Below are 23693 nucleotides of genomic sequence, written 5' to 3' on the forward strand. Positions count from 1 at the left end.
CACTTGGATTTTCCTCTCAGCCCTGAATTAAGAAATAGAATATGTTACGTGGGTCCATTACAGAGCTCAAGCCTCTTTCTCTCTCTCAAAAGGCAAAGAGACAAGGGTCCCCGTGCCATTTTCAGTACAACTAGAGGAACCAAGTTACATGTCACCAATCCTCCCACTTTCTGAAGCCACAAAACCGATGTGGCTAATTGGGATGTCCAGTTCGGGGGACCTACATGTCCCTTCCTGACTGCATGTATAAGCTTTTGTGGACGTGTGTGCATGTCTGTGCCTATGTGGTATACATGGCGGGCAAGTATCCCACTAGCCATTGTTTTTGCTCAAGAAAAGACTGCCAGCTGGGTAGTTTATCCTGGAAACAGCCCGGAATATCTCACTATTTCTCTAACTATGTGTTGTGTGGCCTTTTAATTTAGCCCTCATTCCAAATGCATGACACGTCCTTTTGACACCTTGAAGAAATGTTTTTCAGATGGCAGGCTGGGCACAGCCACTCCAGGCTGCAAGAGGAAAGCACACAGCCCTGAAAATTAAAAGTGATTTAGGTCCTCTCAGGAAATGCTTTCCTTGGGGCTACTCGATGCAGTCATTTATTAAGTGACTTAATCAGGAAAGTAACGCAATCTCAGAGCAATTAAGTCCCTTTCTGGGCAGTCCTGGATGCTCCCGATTACGAGGATGGTAATGTGTTCATGACAGGACATTCAGAAGAGAACCACTTCCTGGGGCCGAGGAAAGGTTAGCTGCTCAGCTAGGGGAGCTCCGTGTTGCTGAGAAACGTACTTAAACCACTGACTCTGGGGAAACTTCCCTTGGATGGAATTTGAGCAGTTGTTAATGTGGTTTCACTGGCCCAACAGTGGGATGAGCTAAGGTTAGAGAGTCACAGCCCGTCAGAGTGTAAAGAATCTCAAAGCTCTCCTTTCCCACGCTTGCCATCTCTCTGCGGAGGAAAAACAAAGAATGACAGTGCCCAAAGCCATACACCTCTCCTTTGCAGATCTGGGACCGGCATCCAGTCTCCCTTCTTGCATATCAAGCCACTTGGCTAAACTAGAGGGGAAAGGGACTCTGGGAGGCTCTGTTGGAATGGTGAGGGGCCATTCTGGACTCTCCAAATGACTCAATATTGGACTCAATATTGCAGGAGAAGCATCCTGTGCAAGGGTAAATGGCTAGATGAATGCTCTGTGAGAAAATACGCTCAAAAATATACATGGAGGGCCTACTAGGTGCCCAGAACTATGCTAGAAACCAGGAATACAGCAGAGAGCATGGTCTCAAGCCTAGTGAGGGAGTTTACCCTGGAGGAGGTAGGCAGAGAGGAGAAGGGAACAAGCGGGTGGATAAATGGATGGACGGCTAGTTAGTGATGGATGGCGAGATGGTTAATAGGTAAATGGACGGATGGTTGGTTGGTTGCTACACTTAGAAAGCTAGGAGAGCAATAACGCAGGAGTAAGTTGGGCCTGGAGTCCGGCCCTACCCTGCAAGCCCACATCCCAGCCAAAATCCCCTCTCCTGCTCAGAACAACTTAAGGGTCACCCAGTCCTCTATAATTCATCCCCTACCTCCCATTGCTGGCGCTCCAATTATTGTCTTTTGCTGCAATCCCGGTTGATGTCATCACAGCGCCCCACCCCCACCCCAACTACTACTAAAATCCCCTCCTGGCCCTGGGCTGGGGCAGACAGCCCTTCCTGGAATGCCCTCCCCTTCTCTTCAGCACCTCTGCTCACTCCAGGCGTCTCTTCCTGCCCTGCCTGGGCCACCTGCCTGAACTCTTTCAGGATGTGTGCTGTACCTGGCAAGCTGGACTCGTCTCCCCCAGCTCCTGCTCCATTGCCAGGTCACTAAGGACAGCAGCTGTCTTCCCCTGCAGGATCCCACCGGGTGGAGCATGTGGCTGGACACACAAGGGACGATGCGTGGAGACTCTAGGAGTAATACCCACTCCGGGCAAAGTAAATGGAGGAGGGCCCCAGGGCAGGTGCCTGGCTTGGCTCATCCCTAGGAAAGTCTGAAACCTGGGCTGTCCTCCTGGCACCTGCTTCCTACAGCCCCACCCCCTCTACCTCCTTCCTGGGGGATCCCCTCGAAATCAGAATAGGGTTGGGGCCCAGCATGCTGGGCAGGGATGGGAGATGGGCCTCTTGGGCTGTTGTACAACAAAAACTACTCTTCTGAGCTGGCCGGTGACTCAGCCTCTTGGATCCCAAATGAAAAAAAAAAAAAAAAAAAAGCTGTTTTCATGGCGGCACATGGAAAATGCAGAGGGTCCCACAGACTTTGCCAAATCCCGGCTTCTAAAGCGTGGACAGCTCTGCCAACCTCATGACCAGTCAGGGATGGGGAAAGAACACCTCCTACTGGTGGGTTTGCCACCCCATTTTATAGATGGAAAGGTTGAGATCTAAACATAAAACCTCTTAGGTTCCCCGGGTGGTTCCTCTTTCTCCCTGATGTCTGGCTGGGGCTTCTCTGAGCAGGTGAAAGATAAAGGGTTGTTTAACTCTTATTCAAAACGGCTGCAATTCTGCCCTGGAGGAAAACCCCTTAACACACATGGATTTCATGGGGGTCCTTAAACCAGTTTTGTGCCTTCGGCATCTGGTGAATTCATCAATGCACCCCTTCTTTGAATACTATTTTCTAATGCATAAAATAAAGCATGATTGCAAAGAAAACAAATTATGTCGAAGTAAAGTTATAAAAGTAATTTTTTGAATTGATAGAGTAACATACGTGCTTCTTTAGGAACATTTTAAATGGCAAGATCTAGGGGTGCCTGGGTGGCTTAGTTGGTTAAGCTTTGTCTTCGGCCCGGGTCATGATCCTGGGGTCCTGGGATTGAGCCCCGAGTCAGCCTCCTTGCTCAGCGGGGAAACTGCTTCTCCCTCTGCCTGCCATTCCCCCTGCTTGTGCGCTCTCTCTCTCTGACAAATAAATAAACAAAATCTTTAAAAATAAATAAATAAATGGCAAGATCTAGCAGCAGGTCTCATAAGTACCGAAATTTCAGGGGAAGATGAGCACAATAGCTTCAAGACGGCTGCACCAATGTTAACGTGCTGTGAGAATATCCATGGTTTCTGCTGGGGGGCAAGTCATCAATATTGCCTAACACTGCTTTGGTGGAAGCTTACATTCTCAAAAAAGCAGCTAAATTTCAGTGATGGATTGGTGAAAATGCAGATGCAATTTTTTTCCCATCCAAATTCACGGCTAACTTGAACGCTGCCCGCCGACCCCCTTAGTCAGCATCATCACGGAGTGACTGACTGCTTAAGGCGTTATCGTGAGCAAAAGCCTGAGGACCTCCTACCCCAGACCCAGTCCCCAGCACACCTTCAGACCCTGAAGGAAATGTGCTCGGGATTGAATCAAATACTTCTCAGCTCCCACCATGGGCGAGGCATGGAGAGCACACTACGCCTGCCCCCGTGTCCAGCTCATTCCTGAAAGTCTGGGGTTTTGCATAGAGGGGCTTTATTTTCATTTATATGTATTTGGCAGCAGAGGGAGGTGTCCCGGGTCTGCGAAAGGGAGACCCGTGCAGCAGCAGGAAACGTTCAAGAACAGTTCATCCTTAGGAAAATATCCTCCCTCTGACACACCAGCCAGCTTGGGGGCAGGGCCGGTGGAGGGGGGGGGGGAGGTTGCTGTGCAGTTGGAAATGAATCTCCATTCCAGAATGAGCCAATTATTTCAACAGGGCGGCTTCCCTCCTGCCCCCACCCTGGCTGAAAGAAAATACCAGTGAGGTGGTGTTGCACTGGCTTGGCCTCACAGCCAGGCTCAGGTTGTCCCGGGGAATGGCCCGGAGGGGCAGAGGGCCCCAGACTGACAGCAATGCTCCATCGAACAGGCACCCATTAGCCCTCCTGGCATCTGGGTGGGCTTTAGGACCGCTTCCTCCCCTCTGCTCCTGCCTAGTCATGGCCAATGCACTCAACCTTACCTGAAGAGTTCTGCTGCTCAGAGGAGCAATACAGGCCAGTGGTTACAGGCTCAGACTTCGCCAGCAGACCTCGGTTCAACTCCTTGTTCTGCCACTTTGGTAACTTAACCTCCGTGCACCCCAAGAACTGGCCTCCCCATCTGTAAGATGGGCCTAATAATGGTATCTGCTTCAGAGGGTTGTCAGGGAAATCAGTGAAATGCTGATTCTAAAGCCCCTTGCTCGGTGTCAGCATGTAGTAAAACATGCAATAAAAGCCATTACGTATAAATTTTAAAAAGACCTGTTTTTGAGCTCCTGCTGGGATAGGGCACCCTCGGCATGCTGGGCCATTTCCGTGTTCAAGGATGGACAAGGGCTGTGAGGGAGAAATTACTCAATCAGTTAATTTTGAACAGCTATAGGAAAGGAAAAATATTTGGTGTTTAAAAAATCGACCATGTTACCTAAAGGCTAAAAATGGTACCTGCCCTTGATCATGGTAACTGCCCCTGGTGCTGTGGGATTGGGTGGATGAGTGCAAAGATTTTTCTATCCACTTGTGTTTGTCAGGCTAGTGGCTGTGAAGGGAGACAAAGGCTCTGTCCTTGACCCACCAAAAGGGGTGCTGGAAACTCCCAGGAAGCACCAGGCCCCCAGCGTTTGGCTGCGGCCCAGAAGTCCTTTCAGCTGCCCACATCACAGATCCAGTGGGAGCTCAAGGCTGGGGGTATGGGGTCTGAATTCCTGCAAGAGAATGCCACCTTCTGTGTGCATGCGCATATGGGCATTTTCTTGGGAAGAGGGCTTTCCTTGCATTTCCAGTGGGATCTTTGAGCCCTGGAGTTAAGGAGCTAGGCTCTTCAGAATAGTTTCAGCATCTTGTATGGTTCTCAAGCTCCACTGCAAACACGAGTCCTTTCTCTGCCCTAAGACTGCATTTGTCATCCCCAGCTATGACCCGATGGGCCCGGAATAAATGTGCATCGGTGGATCCTGAATATTCCTACATATTTTGACTTTTCCCAGAAATCTCACTGTCTCACTTTGGGGAGCTGGAGGGAGAAAGGTGATGAACGCAAACCCACGGGGGCCTGCCCAGGCATAGCCCAGGTAGGTCAAGAAGGTTCAGCCAGACTTTAGTCTGTCTCACCCATGTCTTGCCCTCTATCTTATTTCTCCCTGTTGTTCCAACCCCTCTCAAGACCACCTTTTCAAAGAAGGCTTCCTTGCCCACCCAGACACACGATATTTTCTCCCTCTCCGCTTCTGTGCCTGGCCGTTTTCAATCGCTTCACAGAGCCCGGTTCTGTTGCCCAACCAGGCCATTAACTTCTAGAAGACAGAATGGCGTCCTCCTCTCTTCTCGCCCTAACAGAGCCTAGCACAGAGTCAGACGTAGAGTAGAAGCACTTCAAATACTCCTTAGATTGGTACTTTAGGGAAAGAAGTATATTTGTTTCATTGACCAGAATGGGATAACATTGAATTGAACTGAATTGCTGGTGGGCATTGCTAGTATTGATCTGGATGACATTTGACCTTCCAGAAAGGTCTCAGGTTAAATATGAGCTAGGGGGGAAAAATCTAGTAGAAACTACAGATTCCAGGGCCCCCAAGTGGCTCAGTTGTTAAGCGTCTGCCTTTGGCTCAGGTCATGATCCCCGAGTCCTGAGATTGAGCTCCACATTGGGTTCCTTGATCAGCGGGAGGCCAGCTTCTCCCTCTCTCACTCCCCCTGCTTGTGTTCCCTCTCTCGCTGTGTCTCTCTCTGTCAAACAAATAAATAAGCAAATAAAATTTTTTTTTTTTACAATAGAAACTACAGGGGCACCTGGTTGGCTCAGTGGGTTAAAAGCCTCTGCCTTCAGCTCAGGTCATGATCTCAGGGTCCTGGGATCGAGCCCTGCATCGGGCTCTCTGCTCAGCAGGGAGCCTGCGTCCTCCTCTCTCTCTGCCTGCTGCTCTGCCTACTTGTGATCTCTCTCTGTCAAATAAATAAAAATAAAATCTTAAAAAAAAAAAAAAATGGCCTTCTCCCCGGCCCCATCCTAAGTAGCCACAAAGTCTGCAGCATGTTGAGCCTACAAATTTTTCTAATGAAGAACGCCTGCTATTCAGAAGGGGGAAAGCTCAGTCACTGGATGTATTTACCCTTTCCAATTCCCCTTACCAGCTAAATCTTCCCCCAAGCTCCCAGTTATGACTAAACTCTCAGAGAGAACTGGTTTGGGGATGACCCAGAGGTATATTCACCAACCCACCAACGGTGAAATTGTCCCCGTGACTTCAGGAATTACGTTCTCATGTGAGTATGAATGTGTGTATTCCTCATTTCCTACAGATATAAGTACATATGTGTTTGTGTATATCCACATGTGTATGTGTGAAAACAGGTTATTTGCCTGTATGTGTGTCCATACACATTCCTGTTTTGTTTCTCTGTGTGTGTCTCCATATAACCTTTAAATAAGACCCAAAATTAAAGTCATGCTGAGACTACAAAATGTATCACTTAATAATCTTGTAGGCTTGGGTGCCTGGGTGGCTCAGTTGTTAAGCGTCTGCCTTCAGCTCGGGTCATGATCCCAGGGTCCTGCTTTCGAGCCCCACGTCGGGTTCCCTGCTCAGCGAGAGGCCAGCTTCCCCCTCTCCCACTCCCCCTGCTTGTGTTCCCTCTCTTGCTGTCTCTCTCTCTGTCAAATAAATAAATAAAATCTTTTTTTAAAAAATCTTGTAGGCTTAATTTAAGCCTTCCCCACGAGGAAATCTTTTTTTTTAATTTTTTTTAAAGATTTTATTTATTTATTTGACAGACAGAGATCACAAGTAGGCAGAGAGGCAGGCAGTGAGAGAGGAGGAAGCAGGCTCCCCGCAGAGCAGAGAGCCCGATGCGGGGCTCGATCCCAGGACTCTGGGATCATGACCTGAGCTGAAGGCAGAGGCTTTAACCCACTGAGCCACCCAGGTGCCCCGCCACGAGGAAATCTTATTTTATGAACCACTCATGGACTTCATGGTCTGAATCTGTTCTTCGTTTTCTGTGCTAGCCCCTTCATGGTGCCCCTTTCCGGGTCTCCCCTCCTCCTGGCCCTGGCTCCAGCCCTCCCCATCTTGTGAGAGCCTCAGTTTAAGACAAGGAACCCTCACCCACTCGTACCTCACCTTGCATCCACATTAGACTATTTTTGTGTACTTTTTAATATTAACCTGTTGCTTAAAATTATATATTTTTATTATATGTCCTAGGTAGAAAGTTACAGTGTATGTCCTTTGAGGAGGAATGCTTTTGCTAGTAGTACAATCTACTGAGAGTCAAGAGCCCTCATAGACCCCAGAAGTATTGATCAGATGTGAAAGCATGGGGGAAGAGGAGCCTTGACTCTCACAGCCATGGATGGAGACCATTAGTTGGGTTCATAGCCCATCACAGAGCCTCTCAGAGAAGGACCTGAACTTCTGGGGTCCATGATTGAGGACTGTGCCCAGGGTGTCTGGGAATATGCACTCTATGATATGTGATTTCTTGCCCCTATGGATCTTCATGGATGTGCACATAAGTCCTTGTGTGTGCATGTGGGGGGGGGGGGTGTGTGTATGTGTGTGTGTGATGGGCAACACCCATGACCTCTGAGTTTTCAAACACTCCCAGAGTCTGGATGTTGACTTTGGCCAACATGGGGTCTATGTGGAGCAAACTCCGCTTGTGGAGTCAAAACAGTGATTCCTATGTGCTAAGAAGTTCAGAAGAGCACTTTCAAAAGCCCAGATCATGCCAGCTCTAATGGAGGATCCAGCCCTTATTTCCACCCATCTGCTGGGACAGCGTGAAGGGTCTTTGGGATGCTGACCGTGACAGGCTAGATATTAAAAGGGAAGGGGCAGGGCCAAAGTGGAGGAGAGGATGACTCAGAAAAATTTGTTTGTAGCTGTGACCTTTATGTCTGTTTTGGAAGCTCTTCTTAGGCAACATTCATTCTGGCTGAACAAACTTACAACAATACTGAAAGTTTACCAAATGGCTCATGCATAGAGTTACAGTTCGTCTTCACACTAACCTCATGAGGAACTGTTAATATGAATCCATTTGCAGAAGAACGTGAAATATTGTCTTAATTCAGGCAGTTCCGAGGAAGTCTTGGGCCATGGTGGCATGGGCCAGGGAAAAGAATGGAGCTCCCTTAAGGGTGGGGAATTGCGCCCAGCTAGGTCCTGCAGCATGGCTGGTGTCCAGTGGGGACTGGGCCACTCAGGATGGATTCACCTACTAGCATGTGTGCCCAGGAGCTCCAGTCTAGCGGGGCAGGAATCCAAAGCCAGATAGAGGGCAGCTCAGAGTTCCACAGGCTAAGATCTATCAGAGTTATCCCAGCCAGCAGCTGGAATGTGGGCACAATGTCTGCTCCCTAGGGTGAGGGCTGGCATTAAGGGCCAAGGCAGGAAGGCTGAGGTTTAGGACAGGTATTCAGATCCAAGAGAAAATTGGATTGCTAAGAGGAAAGCCATATGTTCTCGTTATCAATTGCTATGTAGCAATCACTCCAAAACTTAGTGGCTTAAAACAACAGCAATCATTTATTTTACTCATGAATCTGCAATGGGCACAGGGCTTGGCAGGGATGGATCATCTCTGCTTTTTGTGTCTCAGCTGAGACAATTTGACTAGAGCTGGAAGATCTGCTTTCAAGATGGCACACTGATGTGCTGGCAAGTGACTGCTGGTTGCTGGAGCTTAACCAGCTCTGGGGCAGGGCAGGTGAGAGAGGGCTCAGTTCTTTTCCACAGGGACCTTTCCTCAGGGCTTCCTTACAGCTTGCTGTCTGGTTCCAAGAGCTAGTGTCCCAAGAGAACTAGGCAAACTGTATTGCCTTTCCTGACTTGGCCTCAGAAGTCATATTGTGTCACTTCTGCCACTGTGACAAGACTGTCCAGACTGAAGGAGAAGAAACATAGCCTACTACCTCCTACACACACACACACACACACACACACAACCCCTCAACAAGAAGAATATCAAAGATACATTAAAAGACTGTATGGGGGAGCCGCCTGGGTGGCTCAGTGGGTTAAGCCTCTGCCTCCGGCTCAGGTCGTGATCCCAGGGTCCTGGGATGGAGCCCCATATCCAACTCTCTGCTCAGCAGGGAGCCTGCTTCCCCCTGACCCACCTCTCTCTCTGCCTGCTGCTCTGCCTACTTGTGATCTCTCTCTCTCTCTGTCAAATAATTAAAAAATAAAATTAAAAAATTAAAAAATTAAATTAAAAAATTAAATTAAAAATAAAATTAAAAAATTAAAAAATTAAATTAAAAAATTAAATTAAAAATAAAATTAAAAATAAAATTAAAAAATTAAAAAATAAAATTAAAAAAAAGACTACATGGGATGGGGATATTATTGTAACTATCTTTAGAAAATCAAATCCGCCACACAAAGGGAGATTACTAACTTCATCCCTCTTCAAAAATATTTTTTGAGAACTTACCCTGTGCTAGCTGACCAGAGGATCCATTCCCTGCCTTCAAGGAGCTCACAGTCTGATAATGGAGCCAGGTATGAAGTCAAGGTGTTACTGCACCATAAGATGGTGTAATGTGGGGGATGGGAATAGGAAGGTGACATGGGGACTGGCCCAGGGTCACAGACCCACCCTTGGGGAGGAAGGGCATCAGGACAATTTTCCAGAGGAAGTAACACCTAATTGGAGTCCTGAAAAATAATGGGTTTGGGAATGAGGGAGAGGTTTCCAGGGAGGGGGAATAGCACAGACAGAGATCTGAAGGAACAAGACATTTCCCCTAACCCTGCTACAGTGAACGACCCCCAAACCTCAGAGGCTTCCAGCTGCGCACGGTATACCTCACTCATGATGAAGGCAGGCAGCAGGCCACCTGGGACTCTGCTTTGAATTGGGGCTCTGCTCCCTCTTCTTTTTCACCCTGTCACACAAGCCGGAGTGGCACCTGTCTGGGGGAATGAGGGCAGAAGAAGAGAGAGTCCTGGTGGCAACTTGCAATGTCTCTAAGGGCTTCTGTTCATCACTCTCATTTCGTTATCAAGTTTGTCATGCAGCCAAGCCCAGGATCAATGAGGCAGAGACTTAGGCTTCTCCCATAAAGGAATAAGTGGGTGGTGATGGACACGTATCACAGGAGTGGAAGAGTCCGTGGAAATCACTCAGGATGGCTGAAGCCTTGAGTAGGAAGTGGGCAGCGTGGCGAGATGAGCTGGATGCGTGCACCAGGTCTGATGACAAGGGGCCTCAGAAACCATGCTAAGGGGTCTGGATTTCATCCTGAGGTTAATGGGTGGCGTTAGAGGAATTTAAGCACAGAGTGGCCCAGTCATATCTGTCCTCTAAGTTGGTGGCTCTGGATGATTCTTGACTGAAGGACTGAAAAAACATCACACTGGGAAGTTTGGAGAAAGGAGAAGCAAAGGAACCATCTGCTTGATGGCTCTTATGTACTAAGTACTAGACGTCTGCAGTCCATAGCAGACTAGAACAGTAGTCCACTCATCACCTCATTCTGCCGGGTCTGGGCTCATAGTCCCTGCAGATTGGGCAGGGGGCCAGAGTCCCATCCACCCACCCAACATCCCTGACTGCAGTGGGAATCACCTGCCTAAGATAAGCTTATAAGATTCCCTCTCCTCCCCACCCCCTCCCTTTCCCTCTCTCCCTCTCCCCCACTTCTCTCTCCCTCTCCTCCCCCAGCTTCCTCTCCCTCTCTCCCTTCACCCCCACCCTGAATTCTGAACTTCTAGCAGAGAGTTTAGAGTGCCTCCTGAGTGGCTGAATCAGGGGCTCAATGAAAAGCTGGGGAAGTATTAAACAGAGTGGCATCAGGGAAAGCTGCGCTTTGGAGAGAAAACAAGGATGCTCAGAGGGGAGCAGAGGAGAGACCACTCTGCCACCAACGGGGAGGAAGAGCCTTGATTTCTAACTACTGCCCAGTTTCTGGTTTCACCCTGTTAAGGACAGTGGTGTTCCCTGCCCTTGAAGTCACATGCTACTCCTGAATCCTTATAATAAATTATTCTTTTGTTTCTCCTGTTAGTCTGAGTGGAGTTCTGTGGCTTGTATCCCAAAATACCTCGACTTAGACACTTAATTACCTGAGTCCCCCAAGCTCACCCCAGGCACAATGGGACCCTGAGTCCACCCAGACTTTACTAGCTGCGGACTGAGGCTGCCGTCCAGCTTGCTCTGGTCACAGCGGGCTCCTGCCCAGCAAGGGCTAACAAAGACAGAAGGCCACAAACCCCACGGCCTGGGGGCTGAAATCTGAGTTGGGCAGAGATGGCTTTTCCTGGAACCTAGAACCATCTTCCTGACACCTGCAAGGACCTCTCAACCACTGGGAGCTGAAAGTGCCCAGGGAACCTGAGCTTGGAGTGGAAAGGCTTAGGGGGTAAAGGGAGAGAGCTTGATGAAAAGCTGTCCCAGTCAAGTGGGTCAGAGCCAAACGACCCGGATGGAAGAACTCAGGTTTTTCGATAGCTGCCCCTCAGAGTCACCACCTGTAAAACAGAGCTAGGAGTTACGCCTAGCTCATGGAGGTGTTTTTTTTTTTTTTTTTTTTTTTTTTTTTTTTAAATTATTTTAATTTTTTATTTGACAGAGAGAGAAATCACAAGTAGGCAGAGAGGCAGGCAGATAGGAAGGGAGAAGCAGGCTCCCTGCTGAGCAGAGAGCCCGATGTGGGGCTCGATCCCAGGACCCTGGGATCACGACCTGAGCCGAAGGCAGAGGCTTAACCCACTGAGCCACCCAGGTGCCCCTCATGGAGGTGTTTTGAGGTTATGTGAGATACCACAGTTCCTGGCACATAACAGGCATTCAGCAAATTCTTCCTATTATTATGATCCTGTTGCTATTAGAGAGGAACTAACGGCAGTTAGTTCTGGTTTATACTATGGGTTTTGGCATCCAGGACTGAAATTTCATAGGCTCTTTACCATCTGTACGGTAAGTTGGTCAAGTTGCTTAGCCTCTGAGCCTGTCTTCTCCTCCATAAATGCTGATAATACCCATTTCATAGGATTATGGTACCCATTATACACTAGCGTACTGCTCTGTGCATAGAGGATACTCTCTTAGGGAAGCTATTTTTCATTTTAAGCCATAACAGCCTCCATCTCCGGGCACAGAGGACTGATGAGGAAGGAGTTGGGGGGTGGGCATTTACTCAAGGTCACAACACACAATCCACACTTGCCTATGGAGCTCTCAGTGTGAATTCGGCTTTGTGAGAGCAAAACAACAGAAGCAGCAGCCTTGGTCTCGACCCCATAGGAACATGCTATGTCACACTTGTATGCATAGGAACATGCTATGTCACACTTGTATGCAGCTGTTGTTTGATTTCTGAGAGTTGTCTTAATGAGACCAAAATCCTGGAAACATCATAAGATAATGCAAAACATTATGGCAGCTGAAGTTCTCCTGTCCATCTCCAGGACCCAGCCTTTTCACATACATTAGTTAGTTCATCTTGTCTTCCCCAAACCCTGGGAGCAAGGTGTTTGTTATGCCAACTTTTTTTTTTTTTTAAGATTTTATCTTCATTTATTTGACAGAGAAATCAAAAGCAGGCAGAGAGGCAGGCAGAGAGAGGAAGGGAAGCAGGCTCCCCGCTGAGCAGAGCCTGATATGGGGCTCAATTCCAGGACCCTGAGATCATGACTTGAGCCAAAGGCAGAGGCTTAACTCACTGAGCCACCCAGGCACCCTGTTACACCAACTTTTTAATTCCCCCTGGACTGGCAAACTGACTCCATAAGACTAAGTGACTTACCTTTGGTCACACCGAGTCACACCGTTACTAAGTGGCAGAGGCAGTGTTTAAGCAGATAGCCTGACTCCAAACCCTACCCTCGCGCAAGGCTGCTGCAGGCAGTGAGCTGCACAGACCCAGGTAGTCTCCTGTGTGCAAGTTCCAGCATTTCTAACTGCTCCAGGGCCTCCGGTCACATCTCTGAACATTTCCCACAGTGCTTAGCCCAGTTCTGTCCATTCCATAGAGGTCTGATAATATTTGTCACCTGGAAATTAAATCTGCCTTTTGACACTTAAGTCAAGTGCTTTCTGAAATAACATCGATTGTATGTAATTATGCAAACACACTAACCCACCACATCCTGGTAACAGAAGCCTTAGTTATTGAGCACCTATTGTGAACCAGATGTTGCGTAAACTTTATCCCTAATCCCAAATGCAACTGTATTCAATTCAAGAAGAAATTGTTGTTCAATGCTTATTGTGCACCAAGCCCTGGGTCATTATTCTCGTTTTCCAAATGAGGAAAACAGGCTCCAAGATTGAGTAATTTTCTAAAGCGATGGGTCTGGACCAAGGACCCAGTTCTGTCTGATGACAAAGCCCATGCCCTCTGCTCCACCCACACCACTGTCCCCAAAGGTGAGCATTTACTAACAGTGCAACTATACTAGAATGATTGGAACAAAGATGGTAATCGCCAGAGAGCCAGCCACACCTGTCATCACAAACTTGACGCCACAGTGCTACCAGACGACATCTATTTGAGGCTGACATTGTCCTGGTCCTTCTGCAACAGCCTCGAGCACAGGTTTTCCTTAGCTCTGTGCCCTCCCCAGCAGGGCTGTATCTTGTTTCTACTGACTTTATTAGAGCGTTTTCACAGCACGGTGCATAAATTAATTAGCACACATTCTTCGATCAGAAACAGCCCCGGGATTTTAGCCTTAATTCACAGAGACAACAAAATAAAGTATTAGATTTCCAAGTTAAGAACAATCTGGCTTTTTTCAGCTTCCCTTTAAAAGATGCAGAACTTGGTGGAAAGCCCTGTGTGGCTGCTTTCGATGGCTGGAGGAGAGTGCCCTCTTGCCCAGGTGCCACCCAAATCGGGGGGAAAGCCAAGAGCAGTCACCAGTCAGGGGGAGGGGTATCACTGATGAGTGGGGTTGATGCATTGTAATTAATGCTAATCAAAATAGATACTGCAGGAGAGAGAAGTGCCAAGCCAGGAATCCCTACTCCCGGATAGAATTTCTCACAGGTAATGGAAAGAAGAAAAAAAAAAAAGTCACTTCTTATAGGAAACCTGATCTACACGTTGCCTACAGAGGATTTTTGTAAAGTAACTAAGGAAATGCAACTAAAGACAGCAGCCCCAGAAAAATTAGACTAGCTCGACTTAGAAAACTTTCTTTCCTGCAACTCAAGGGAACCTGGTAACGCTACAGGCAGTTAGAAAGAATTTCTAAGAGCCGTGAGTTCAGTCTGCAGTTTCTATGTGGCCCTACGGAGACTCTGGCTCCTAGTGCTTCTGGTTGGAGGAAGCCCGCGAACGTCTCTGAGACTTCCCCTACAAAGAGGAGGAGAGCTGGGAGGGAAGAACAGGAGAAAGGAAGAGGGAAAAGGCCGTTTTTTCTACTGGCCTGGTACTCCGCAGTTGCAGCTGTCAGTCAAATTCCACTGGTCATTCAGGCATCCATTCAAACATTTCCTGGGCACCCACTGTGTGCAAGGGAGATCCGGATTCGGGGGGGGGGGGCGCGGAGGAGGGTAGAGGTGGTGGAGATACCAGGGTGAAAAGCCAGTGTCTGTTCCCCAGGGGTCATGTGATCAGACCCTGGCAAACTAGTGCACCCTGAGGGAGCGCACATCCCGAACGCGCCCCACTTCTAGTGGCCTCTCTGCCGGCCCAAACGTTCAGCTAGTGCTGGCGGCCGGTGGACACTGAGGCACCATCTGGCCCTCCCGGCGCCCTCTCCCTCCTCCGCTAGAGGCCTGGGGACCACTGCGCACCCACCCAAAGACCCTGACTCTGGGACCTGCCGCTTGGGGGCTCTCGCGGGCAAACCCGGCCAAGGCAGGTTTAGAGACCCAAAGGCCCTCTGGGGCCCACAGAAAAGAAAAAAGAAAAACAAAACAAAACAAACAAACAAACAAAAACCCAAGAACAAAAACAGGGCGGGGGCTTAGGCTGCTTCCTTAACCCAAAACCGAGAGCCTTGCCGCCTCACCCGGATGCCCGGCCCGCCCGCCGTGCCCACGCCCCAACCTCTCCGCAGGCGAAGGGGCCCCGCGTCCCCTGCCAGTTCCCCTGCCAGTTCCCCTGCCAGCCCGGGAGGGAGCGTGGCGCGGGCAGGAAGGGACTCCAGCCCTGACCGTGACCGCGGGCGGGGAGAGAAGGCCGGGAGAGCCAGGCTGGGTGGGCGTCATCCGAGGGCGGACAGCGCCCTGGGCCTGGCTACTCGCCTCAGGTCCCGCCTGGTCTGTCTCGGTGCTGGTGCCTTCTCGGGCTGAGTCACCGATTTGCCGGCCTCCAAACGGGCCCCGAGCCCTAGTTCTCGCTCTTTTCGTTGGAACAAGATTCCCTGTGAGCCTGCGACCTCCAAACCGTTGCCTCGGGAGGGTCTTCTAGGCCACCTCGTGGGTGTGGAACAAAAGGCCCAGAGAGGGACCCTGCTACTCCGGCCCTGGGGGGCTTGTGACCGTGCCAGGCACATGTGGCGTCGGCGACGCCCCGAGTCCTGCTTTTTCCAGAGGGCTAACGCCCGGAGTCCAGGGCGCGAAACCTTGCCCGGGGTTGGGGTGCCTTGGGGGCCACTTTCTGAAATGGAGATTTATGTGAGTGGAATGCCTGCGCCTTGACTGCCCCCAAACGTTGGGGAACACAGAAAACCGTGGGGTGCGGGGTTTTGCAAATACTCCTCTGGTACTCTGGTCCGTCTCCCCACCCCGGGGCCGCCTTGCAACCTGAGGCGCGCCAGGGCCCAGGGCCCCTCGGCAGGGAGGCGGCGGGAGCCTCAGCGCACACTCGCCCTGCGCCGCTTGCCCGCTTGCAACGAAACGCGCCGCCGTCGAGGCGGGTGCGGGAGGCCAGGTCTCAGCTAGTGTGCTGCGGGAATAGGGGGCGCTGACGCTCACCACCCACCCCCACCCCTGGCGGCGATGTCCCAGAACCCAACATGGTGCGACCTGCGCTACGGGGAGGTCCCCAGGGAGTGGCGGCTCCAAAGCCATAGTATGTCCTGGCTCGGGGTAGGGGGTGGGGTTGGGGTGGGGGTCTGCAGTCTTCAAAGACTGGAAAAAATAAAGATTAAAAAAACGTTTCTGGCCTTCCGTTTTGACACCGAGCACCCCGCCCCCTCGCTCCTTCCTCTGCTGGCGTTGGAAATAGCCTGCAAGCAGCTCCTCTCTACATCACCCCCTTCTTTCCCAAATGGCCTCAACCCAAAGTCAGGGAAGCCCTTAGGGGGCTGGTGAGGCTGCATTCTCCTTTCCCCAGAAGTTCTGCTAGTGGGCAATATGCTAGCACTGGACTGGGCATCGGGTGCCATCTGTGGGGGCAGAGGGGGGGTGGTTGCTGGGGCCTTGCTCTGGGGAGCTCCAGACACAAAAGTCCCCAGACTGTCCCTGAGCAAGGGGCAGGGGCAGTCCGCCAGTGTGAGCTCACCTATGTACCTGTGCTGCTGCCTTCCAGAAAGTGTGATCCCATGGGACCTCCAGCACACCTTGGAGGCAAAAGGACACATTTCAGTGAGTCCCAAATTTCCACCTACCTATAAGTTTTCCCCTTCCCCACCATGGAGCCTGTCTTATTTGTGCCTGATGAAATGACCAGTGCAGGCTTCCCCAGCATGTCTTCAGATGGAAGGAATATGGGATTGGATAGATCGGGGTGGGTTAGAACCAAGGCTTCTCCAGCAGCTGCTCCGAGCACTGGAACCTGGGGCCAAGGTTGCCTTAACTCACCTCACCCAGATACCTCCCATGTGCTCTGTCCTGTGGCAAATACTACCAGCAAGGGGGCTAGCAGGGAGGGGGCTTCAGATGGTGGAGAGCCTAGCTGAGCTTGTAACCTTTTTAGGGCAGGCACTCAGCTGTCTCTGCTAACAAGAGGTTCTAGCCCAGACCTGCTAGAGCCAGTTTCCTACAAATATGGGGGGAAGGGGAGAGCTGGTGGCATAGGCACATACACCCAGACATCAGGTCATGGTGTTCCAGGTTTTCCGTGCTTGCTCTGTGATGACTTTTCACATGGCACACATGATATTATCCAGGTCCATGGCTATGCTCTTGGCATGGGTGACTCTGGGGCTTGGCAGCCAGGGGTCCCAAAAAAGGCAAAGCTGGAAAGAGCAGTGAGTCTGAAGTTTCAGAAAACATGCCTTAGCTGACTAGGGCAGAACCCAGTTCTGGGGGAAGTTCAATCCTGAAGTTCCAAGAGACCAGGGAGGGGTAGATTCATGGTGGAAGTTCGAGCTGAAGCTGCAAAGTTCACTTGCCTTTTCAAGCTGAGGATTCTCAGACCCAGCCCCTCCCAGAATCAGCAAGGACACAAGAAAGATCACACAAGCCTCATCTACTAGTGGGAGAAAGTGAAGTGGAACATATCATAAGCCCAGTCTTACATCAGGAATCTACTGCCTAAGCCCACTCACGTGGTGAGTGGTCCCCACTCCCCCTCAGCCCAGCCTGACCTTGCCAAGATGTAAGATGGCCATGGTTGAGAGCTGGGACCAACCTGCTATCGTTAACCATGTGGCTGAAGATGAGGTCTTGGAAAGAGTAGGCTGCCCATTCCTGGGGGTCAGCAAGGTACACTGTGAACATTAGTGCGGCCGGGGAGAAATATTTTGCCATGTCTCCCAGAGGCCTCTAAGACTGACTGTAGTGTGAATCCCGGGTAGCAGCACACAGGACTCTGATAGAGTGGCCTGGATGCAGCGGGGCTCCTCCCACCCAACAGACACACTCAGAAGATGCTACCTGCACATCTACAGGGAGCTGTCCCTAGCACTGGCTTGGAACCTACTTTCACAGCCCTGATCTCACAACACACACCGGGGAGGCCTCCAAAAGTTAAGTATTAGGATGAGTCCCAGGGTTCCACTCTCTCATGCCTCCAACTCCCCCAGAGGACTTCTAGACTGCTAGAGCAGGGGGAGACTTCCGGAAATCTCGCTAAGGGGATGAAATAAACACAGACTTTTCTCATAGACACCAAGCAAAGCAAAAACTTGAGTCCAAGTTTCTGGACGCCCATCTGGTGCTCTAGCACAACCTCCAGAGAAAATTTTAAAGGATGGGGGAAAAAGAAATGTGGCCTAGACACAGGTTCCACAGTTCTAAGCTGAGGGTAGAGCCCAGGCTCTGTGCTGGCTTGGGTCCTGGAACTGGAAGGAGAGTTGACTCCAGCCTCCCAACAGCTCAGAGCAAAGACCGGGAAACGGAAACGGAAAGGACCAGTCCGGGAAGAAGCTAAGCCCCGGGCTTTTCAAAACCGTAGAAACAGCAGCAGCACCCCCTCCCCCACCTTGGACCTCCAGATCTTCACCTACTTTTCCATGCCCTCCTCCGGGAGAACCAGCACCACTGTTTCCATGCACTCCCTTATAAAGACACACACGAAAAAACCAGGATTCCCCTTTTAAGACCCTTATTCCGGAGCTCAGAGATCTGGTTCCCAGGCTGGAGGTGCCCAGAGCCAAGTCCGAGCTCAGAGGCCAGAGGGCGGGATGGGTCTTGCGCCTACTCTGTCCTCCCGGACCACCCACGGGCGAAGGCCACGGGCGTCCTACACTCTATGCCCTCGCCTCCCCGTGAGCAGACTGCTGGCGCTGCAGACAGGAGTCACTTTCCGTAGAGGCCCCAAGTTAGTGCCTGGCGTTTCCCGGGCCGTGGGACCCGTGGGGTTAAGTGTGAGTCCCTGCCCGGCAAAGAGCAGAGAGCGCAGAGCTGGGGCGGTACCGACCTCCGGGCAGCCGGCCGGGTTAGAAGAGAGAGGAAAGGCGGGATCCTCCAAGAAGTTGATTCTCAGGCGTCCGCCTGCGGCCACTGCCAAATCTTCTCCACTTCTGTCTCCTACTCCCTCCCTCTTTCCCTCGAAGACCGCCCAGGTCCGGAGTTCCTAGGATGGGGGCGGGGCCCTGTCAGGAGGAAAAGCCGAATCTTTGAGAGGCGCCCAAGCACGTCCAAACTCTCCCATCCTACTGGTCCGCTCCAGGGCAGAATCTATCCCCAAAACGCAGGCCCGGGAGGAGGCTGAAGACCCGGAGTGGGGGTAGGGCACCCGGTGGGGCCTCGAGAAAGCTACTCTAAGTTTCTTCCCCCTCGAGGTACCCTCCACCCTTCTCCCTCCTCTTCCTCCCAGCACCCCCTTAAACAGTTCCCCGCCTTCTCCTCTCCAGTCTTCCCTCCCCACCTCGATCCTCCCCTTTTCTTCTCCGTGCGTTTCCACTCCGCCTCCCCCTTCCCGTGCCCGTCCCCTCCCTTGCTCTTTGGGCGTCCGCCCCGTCAATCACCACCGCCGCCGGCCCCCGCCCGGTCCTCTCCTCCTCCCAGGTTCTTGGAGCACCTCCCGCTCGCGTCTCGGGCCGCCCTCGGCTTTGCGCTGAGCCCGGCGATCTGTCAGCGGAGCCGGCCGGGGGGAGCCGCCCGACCCGCCGGGGCTCGGGTTACCAGTGACTGACAGCGTCTCCATGGCGAATAATTTGACTCCGACTATTGTCTGGCGCGGGCAGGCCCCGGGTCAGATAACCAGACCAATCAGGGCGCGGGCCGCCGCGCCTCATGCCCGCTTAGAATAATATTATTAAAAAAGCAGCGAGCGAGCTAGACGGGAGGGAGAGCGAGCGAAAAGCGAGCGAGGGAGCGGCGGGCGGGCGCGGAGCATGCGGAGCGGCGCCCCGGGCGACCCCCGGGCTTGGACGAGGGCGCAGGCGAGGCGCGAAGGCGGCGGGGGCGCGGAGGAGCGCGGCAGCTGCGGCCGGCGCCGGGACCGGCTGCAGTGACTCGGAGTTCGCCGGGAGACCGCGCGGGGCCAGGGGGGGCAGCCCCGCCCGCCTCTCGGCGCGGACGGCCCGGCGGGGAGGCGCCCATGCCGGACTGCGCAGCGCGGTGAGGGCGCGCGCGGGCGGGCGGGGGCGCAGCCGGCACCATGTCCATGCTGCCCACCTTCGGCTTCACGCAGGAGCAAGTGGCGTGCGTGTGCGAGGTGCTGCAGCAGGGCGGCAACATCGAGCGGCTGGGCCGCTTCCTGTGGTCGCTGCCCGCCTGCGAGCACCTCCACAAGAATGAGAGCGTGCTCAAGGCCAAGGCGGTGGTGGCCTTCCACCGCGGCAACTTCCGCGAGCTCTACAAGATCCTGGAGAGCCACCAGTTCTCGCCGCACAACCACGCCAAGCTGCAGCAGCTGTGGCTCAAGGCGCACTACATCGAGGCGGAGAAGCTGCGCGGCAGGCCCCTGGGCGCCGTGGGCAAATACCGCGTGCGCCGCAAGTTTCCGCTGCCGCGCTCCATCTGGGACGGCGAGGAGACCAGCTACTGCTTCAAGGAAAAGAGTCGCAGCGTGCTGCGCGAGTGGTACGCGCATAACCCCTACCCTTCACCGCGCGAGAAGCGCGAGCTGGCCGAGGCCACGGGCCTCACCACCACGCAGGTCAGCAACTGGTTCAAGAACCGGCGGCAGCGTGACCGGGCAGCGGAGGCCAAAGAAAGGTACGAGTAAGTAGAACTTCGGCGCCAGCTCCCCCCGGGGCTCCAGGGAGGGGGTCGCGGGGCGTATGCGCAGCCCCCGGGAAGAGGCCTAAACGGGATACTCGGTCCCTGCCACGGCCCAGCTGCAGCCTCGACTGACCCTACCGGCCTTCAGGTCTTGTGGTGGGAGACCGAGAGGTCAGAAATTTGTCTAAAGCGGGCAAAGCCATCGGGGAGGTTGTCAGCTCACTCCCTGGTCGCTTGCGAAGAAAAGTGGAGAGGCAGCGAACTTTGGGACGAAAGCAAGACAGTGGCTGGATCCTGTGCAAGGGGGGACACGACAGGCAGGGTGTGACAGTCTTCGGAAGGACAGAGGGGACTCTCAGGGCTGCAGATTTGGGGCTGTCTGTACGAATTCACAGGCACTTCTGCGCACTTCCTGTTCGTCTTACTCAGCTCTAGGCCCAAGTGGGATTAGGGGGTCAGGACTGGGATTAATACTTCCCTGGTGTGACCTGCACTAGGAGGGCCCTGGGCAAGAATAGTCCTTGTCTGGATATGGAAGTTGATAGGGAGACTTTATCCTTTATAGGAAGGACCAAGAGGAGCAAGACCGGGAGGAAATGTCAGTTGTAGGAGAGCAAAAGAGAAACACATGCCCTTTTTCCTGCCTTCTTGGACCCAGCAGTCCTTCCCTGGCCTGCCCGGCTCTTGACTCTTCTCCCCTCAGGCCCTACAGTGCGGGAGGTGGGTAGTTCTGGGGTGAACTGAGAGCTGCAGAAGGGCTGGGAGTTGCCTGTCCTCAAGGAAACCAGGACTTCCTGAACCAGCCTAACAGTTGACCATTAGGCCCTAGTGACTGCCAGCGTGTGGCTCCTCTGAACCCCAAATATGAAGAAGGAAATGGGAGAAAAACCGGTTGTGGGAACAGAAATCCAGCCTGAGTGTAACAGCAAAACAAGACACCTGGGGTTGGGGGTATAGGGCGCGGTACAGCCCAGAGTAAATGATTAGGGTCCGGGTTGGGGGGTGGGGTGTTGCTGAACAGTGGAACCAGATCTCTGAAAGTGAAAGGGGGGAGCTTCAGGCCGACCCTGGCCTCCCAGACAATGAGGTTGGGGTATGTACAGTTGGAAGTTCTCCACTGCCAGCCATGTGGGAAGTTCCCCTCCAGGAAAACAGAAAGAAAGAAAGGTCTTGGAAAGCCAGTGAAGAGAAAAATGACCCAAGATTTCAAATCTCCCGATCTGGTCAGGGCTGGCAGTCAAAGGCAGAGCAGGAGGTGGGTTCTCCTTGCCGGGGTCCCCCTCTACCCAGCCTGGCATGCATCCAGACCCCTGAAGAACTCAGGTTCTCAGGCCAGGCCCCAGGTGAGAGCGGCAGAACCCCCCAGTTTCTATATGCTGGAGAAGTCTAGGCCTGGATGAGCAATCCCCCCAACCAAGGGCTGCCCTCCAAGCCCCCAGCTTCAGTCTTCTAGCGGAAGTTTGCGCTGTGCCACCAAGGAGGGGAAGGCTACATCCTTAGGGCCTTGTCCTGTCTTTGGGCCCAGCAAGGAGAGTCCTCACAAGACCTGCCAGTTTGGACATAGAAAGAAAGGACCCTAAGCTCCAGGAACCTGACCCTCAATCAGAGATTTCCCTTAAGTGGCGAAGGCCTTTGAGAGCTCTAACTTCACATGAACCCTCGCTCTCCCAGCCCCACCTCTACTCAACAACTCTGGCTCGGGGAGCCAAGAATCTGAAAATCCAGGCATCTTCCCTTCCTCCCTGTCTCCTTCTCCCCCAACTCTACTGAGCCCTGCTCTGCGGCCCCTCTCCTCTGGCAAAGAAATGTTAGCAACTCAGTGAAGGGGGGACTCGGTAGGGCTGGAACCTACAAAGAACAGGAAGGATATTCAAGAGGTTAAGAACAGGAGACGTGAAGGGATAGAGATGGCACAGAGAAAAGGACAAAAGAGAGAGAAAATCTTGTACTGAGCGAGGAAGAGAATCGGCAGAAAGCACGCGAGCCCCAGGCCAGGCGGAGAAAACCGTAGAAACCGAAAACACCCCGCGGGCAGCGCCCGGCGGCTGTGGCGCGGAGGCGAGCGGCGGGGTCTGGCTCCGGGCGACGCGGTGGCGCCGAGCGGCCTCGGTTTCCCCGCTGACCCGGCCGCTTTGCTCCCGCACTTGCAGGGAGAACAGCGAGAATTCCAACTCCAACAGCCACAACCCGCTGGCTGCATCGCTGAATGGCAGCGGCAAGTCGGTGCTAGGCAGCTCGGAGGACGAGAAGACGCCGTCGGGGACGCCAGACCACTCGTCGTCGAGCCCCGCTCTGCTGCTCAGCCCGCCGCCGCCCCCTGGGCTGCCGTCCCTGCACAGCCTGGGCCACCCTCCCGGCCCCAGCGCCGTACCCGTGCCCGTGCCGGGCGGAGGCGGCGCGGACCCGCTGCAGCACCACCACGGCCTGCAGGACTCCATCCTCAACCCCATGTCGGCCAACCTCGTGGACCTGGGCTCCTAGAGCCCCGCCTGCCTCGACGCGCTCGCCTTCCAGGCTTGGCGCTGGGGACCGCAGAGACGGTGTCGGGAGGGCCCCCTGTGCCGGCGGCCCCATCAGGTACTGCAAGTCCCACTCGCTGAGCGGGCAGAACCGCCGGCCAGGGCAGGGGGGATGGCTCTTTGGTTTGGTCTTCATCTGGGATTTGTTTTCAACGAGTTGCTTCTGAGATCGTTTGGAGGCCTGGGACCGGCCTTGAACCCGGGAAGGGAATAAATTATACACCATTCTCATATTCTCTCTCCAGACCTTCTCACCCCTTTTCCCCTTTTCCCTTCCCTTCCCTGCTCTTTCTTCCAGTTCCTTTCCCTTCCTTCTCTCTTGTCCTCTCTCCGTCCCCTTCTTGCTTTCCCTGGTCCCGATCCCTCTATATTTCTGGCTTGTCACCCCTCAGTATGTTTCTGTTTCTCTATTTCTGTTTTTCTGTCTCTCCTCTGGCGGGGCCCCTTGCTCTCCTGGCCCCCAGGTCTGTACCCCCTGAGCCTTTCTCTTCCTGCCGGGACGTCTATTTGCATCCTCCTTCCTCGCTTTCCCGGGTGGACGTGGCAGGGGAAGAGCAGAGGAACCAGGCCTTCTCCAGAGGCCCTCCCCAAGGTTCAGTGGGGCTGCAGGTGTCTGCTCTGCGCCTAATAACTTAAGCGAAAGAGAAAGGGCCGGGGCGCCGGGACCTCCGAGCGGCGCCCTTGCCGCTTGCCCCTCTCTTTCTCTCCGTGAGGCCCGCC

General features: G+C 53.0%; 1 protein-coding gene across 2 annotated transcripts; it reads left to right on the plus strand.

The window, feature by feature from the left end:
- Positions 1-19888: 19888 nt before the first annotated feature.
- On the plus strand, positions 19889-22935 carry SIX2 (SIX homeobox 2; the record flags this gene model as incomplete). Of its 2 annotated transcripts, none has more annotated exons than XM_080813872.1 (2): positions 19889-20454; positions 22605-22935. In XM_080813872.1, 2 exons carry the CDS (start codon positions 19889-19891, stop codon positions 22933-22935), a joined length of 897 nt encoding a protein of 298 aa, XP_080669998.1. The 2 variants fall into 2 exon arrangements, with proteins under 2 accessions (XP_080669998.1, XP_080669999.1); XM_080813873.1 differs by having other exon boundaries at positions 19889-20448.
- Positions 22936-23693: the final 758 nt, after the last annotated feature.

The sequence above is a fragment of the Martes martes genome, assembly GCF_963455335.1.
Source record: "Martes martes genome assembly, chromosome: 9".
Lineage (NCBI taxonomy): Eukaryota > Metazoa > Chordata > Mammalia > Carnivora > Mustelidae > Martes > Martes martes.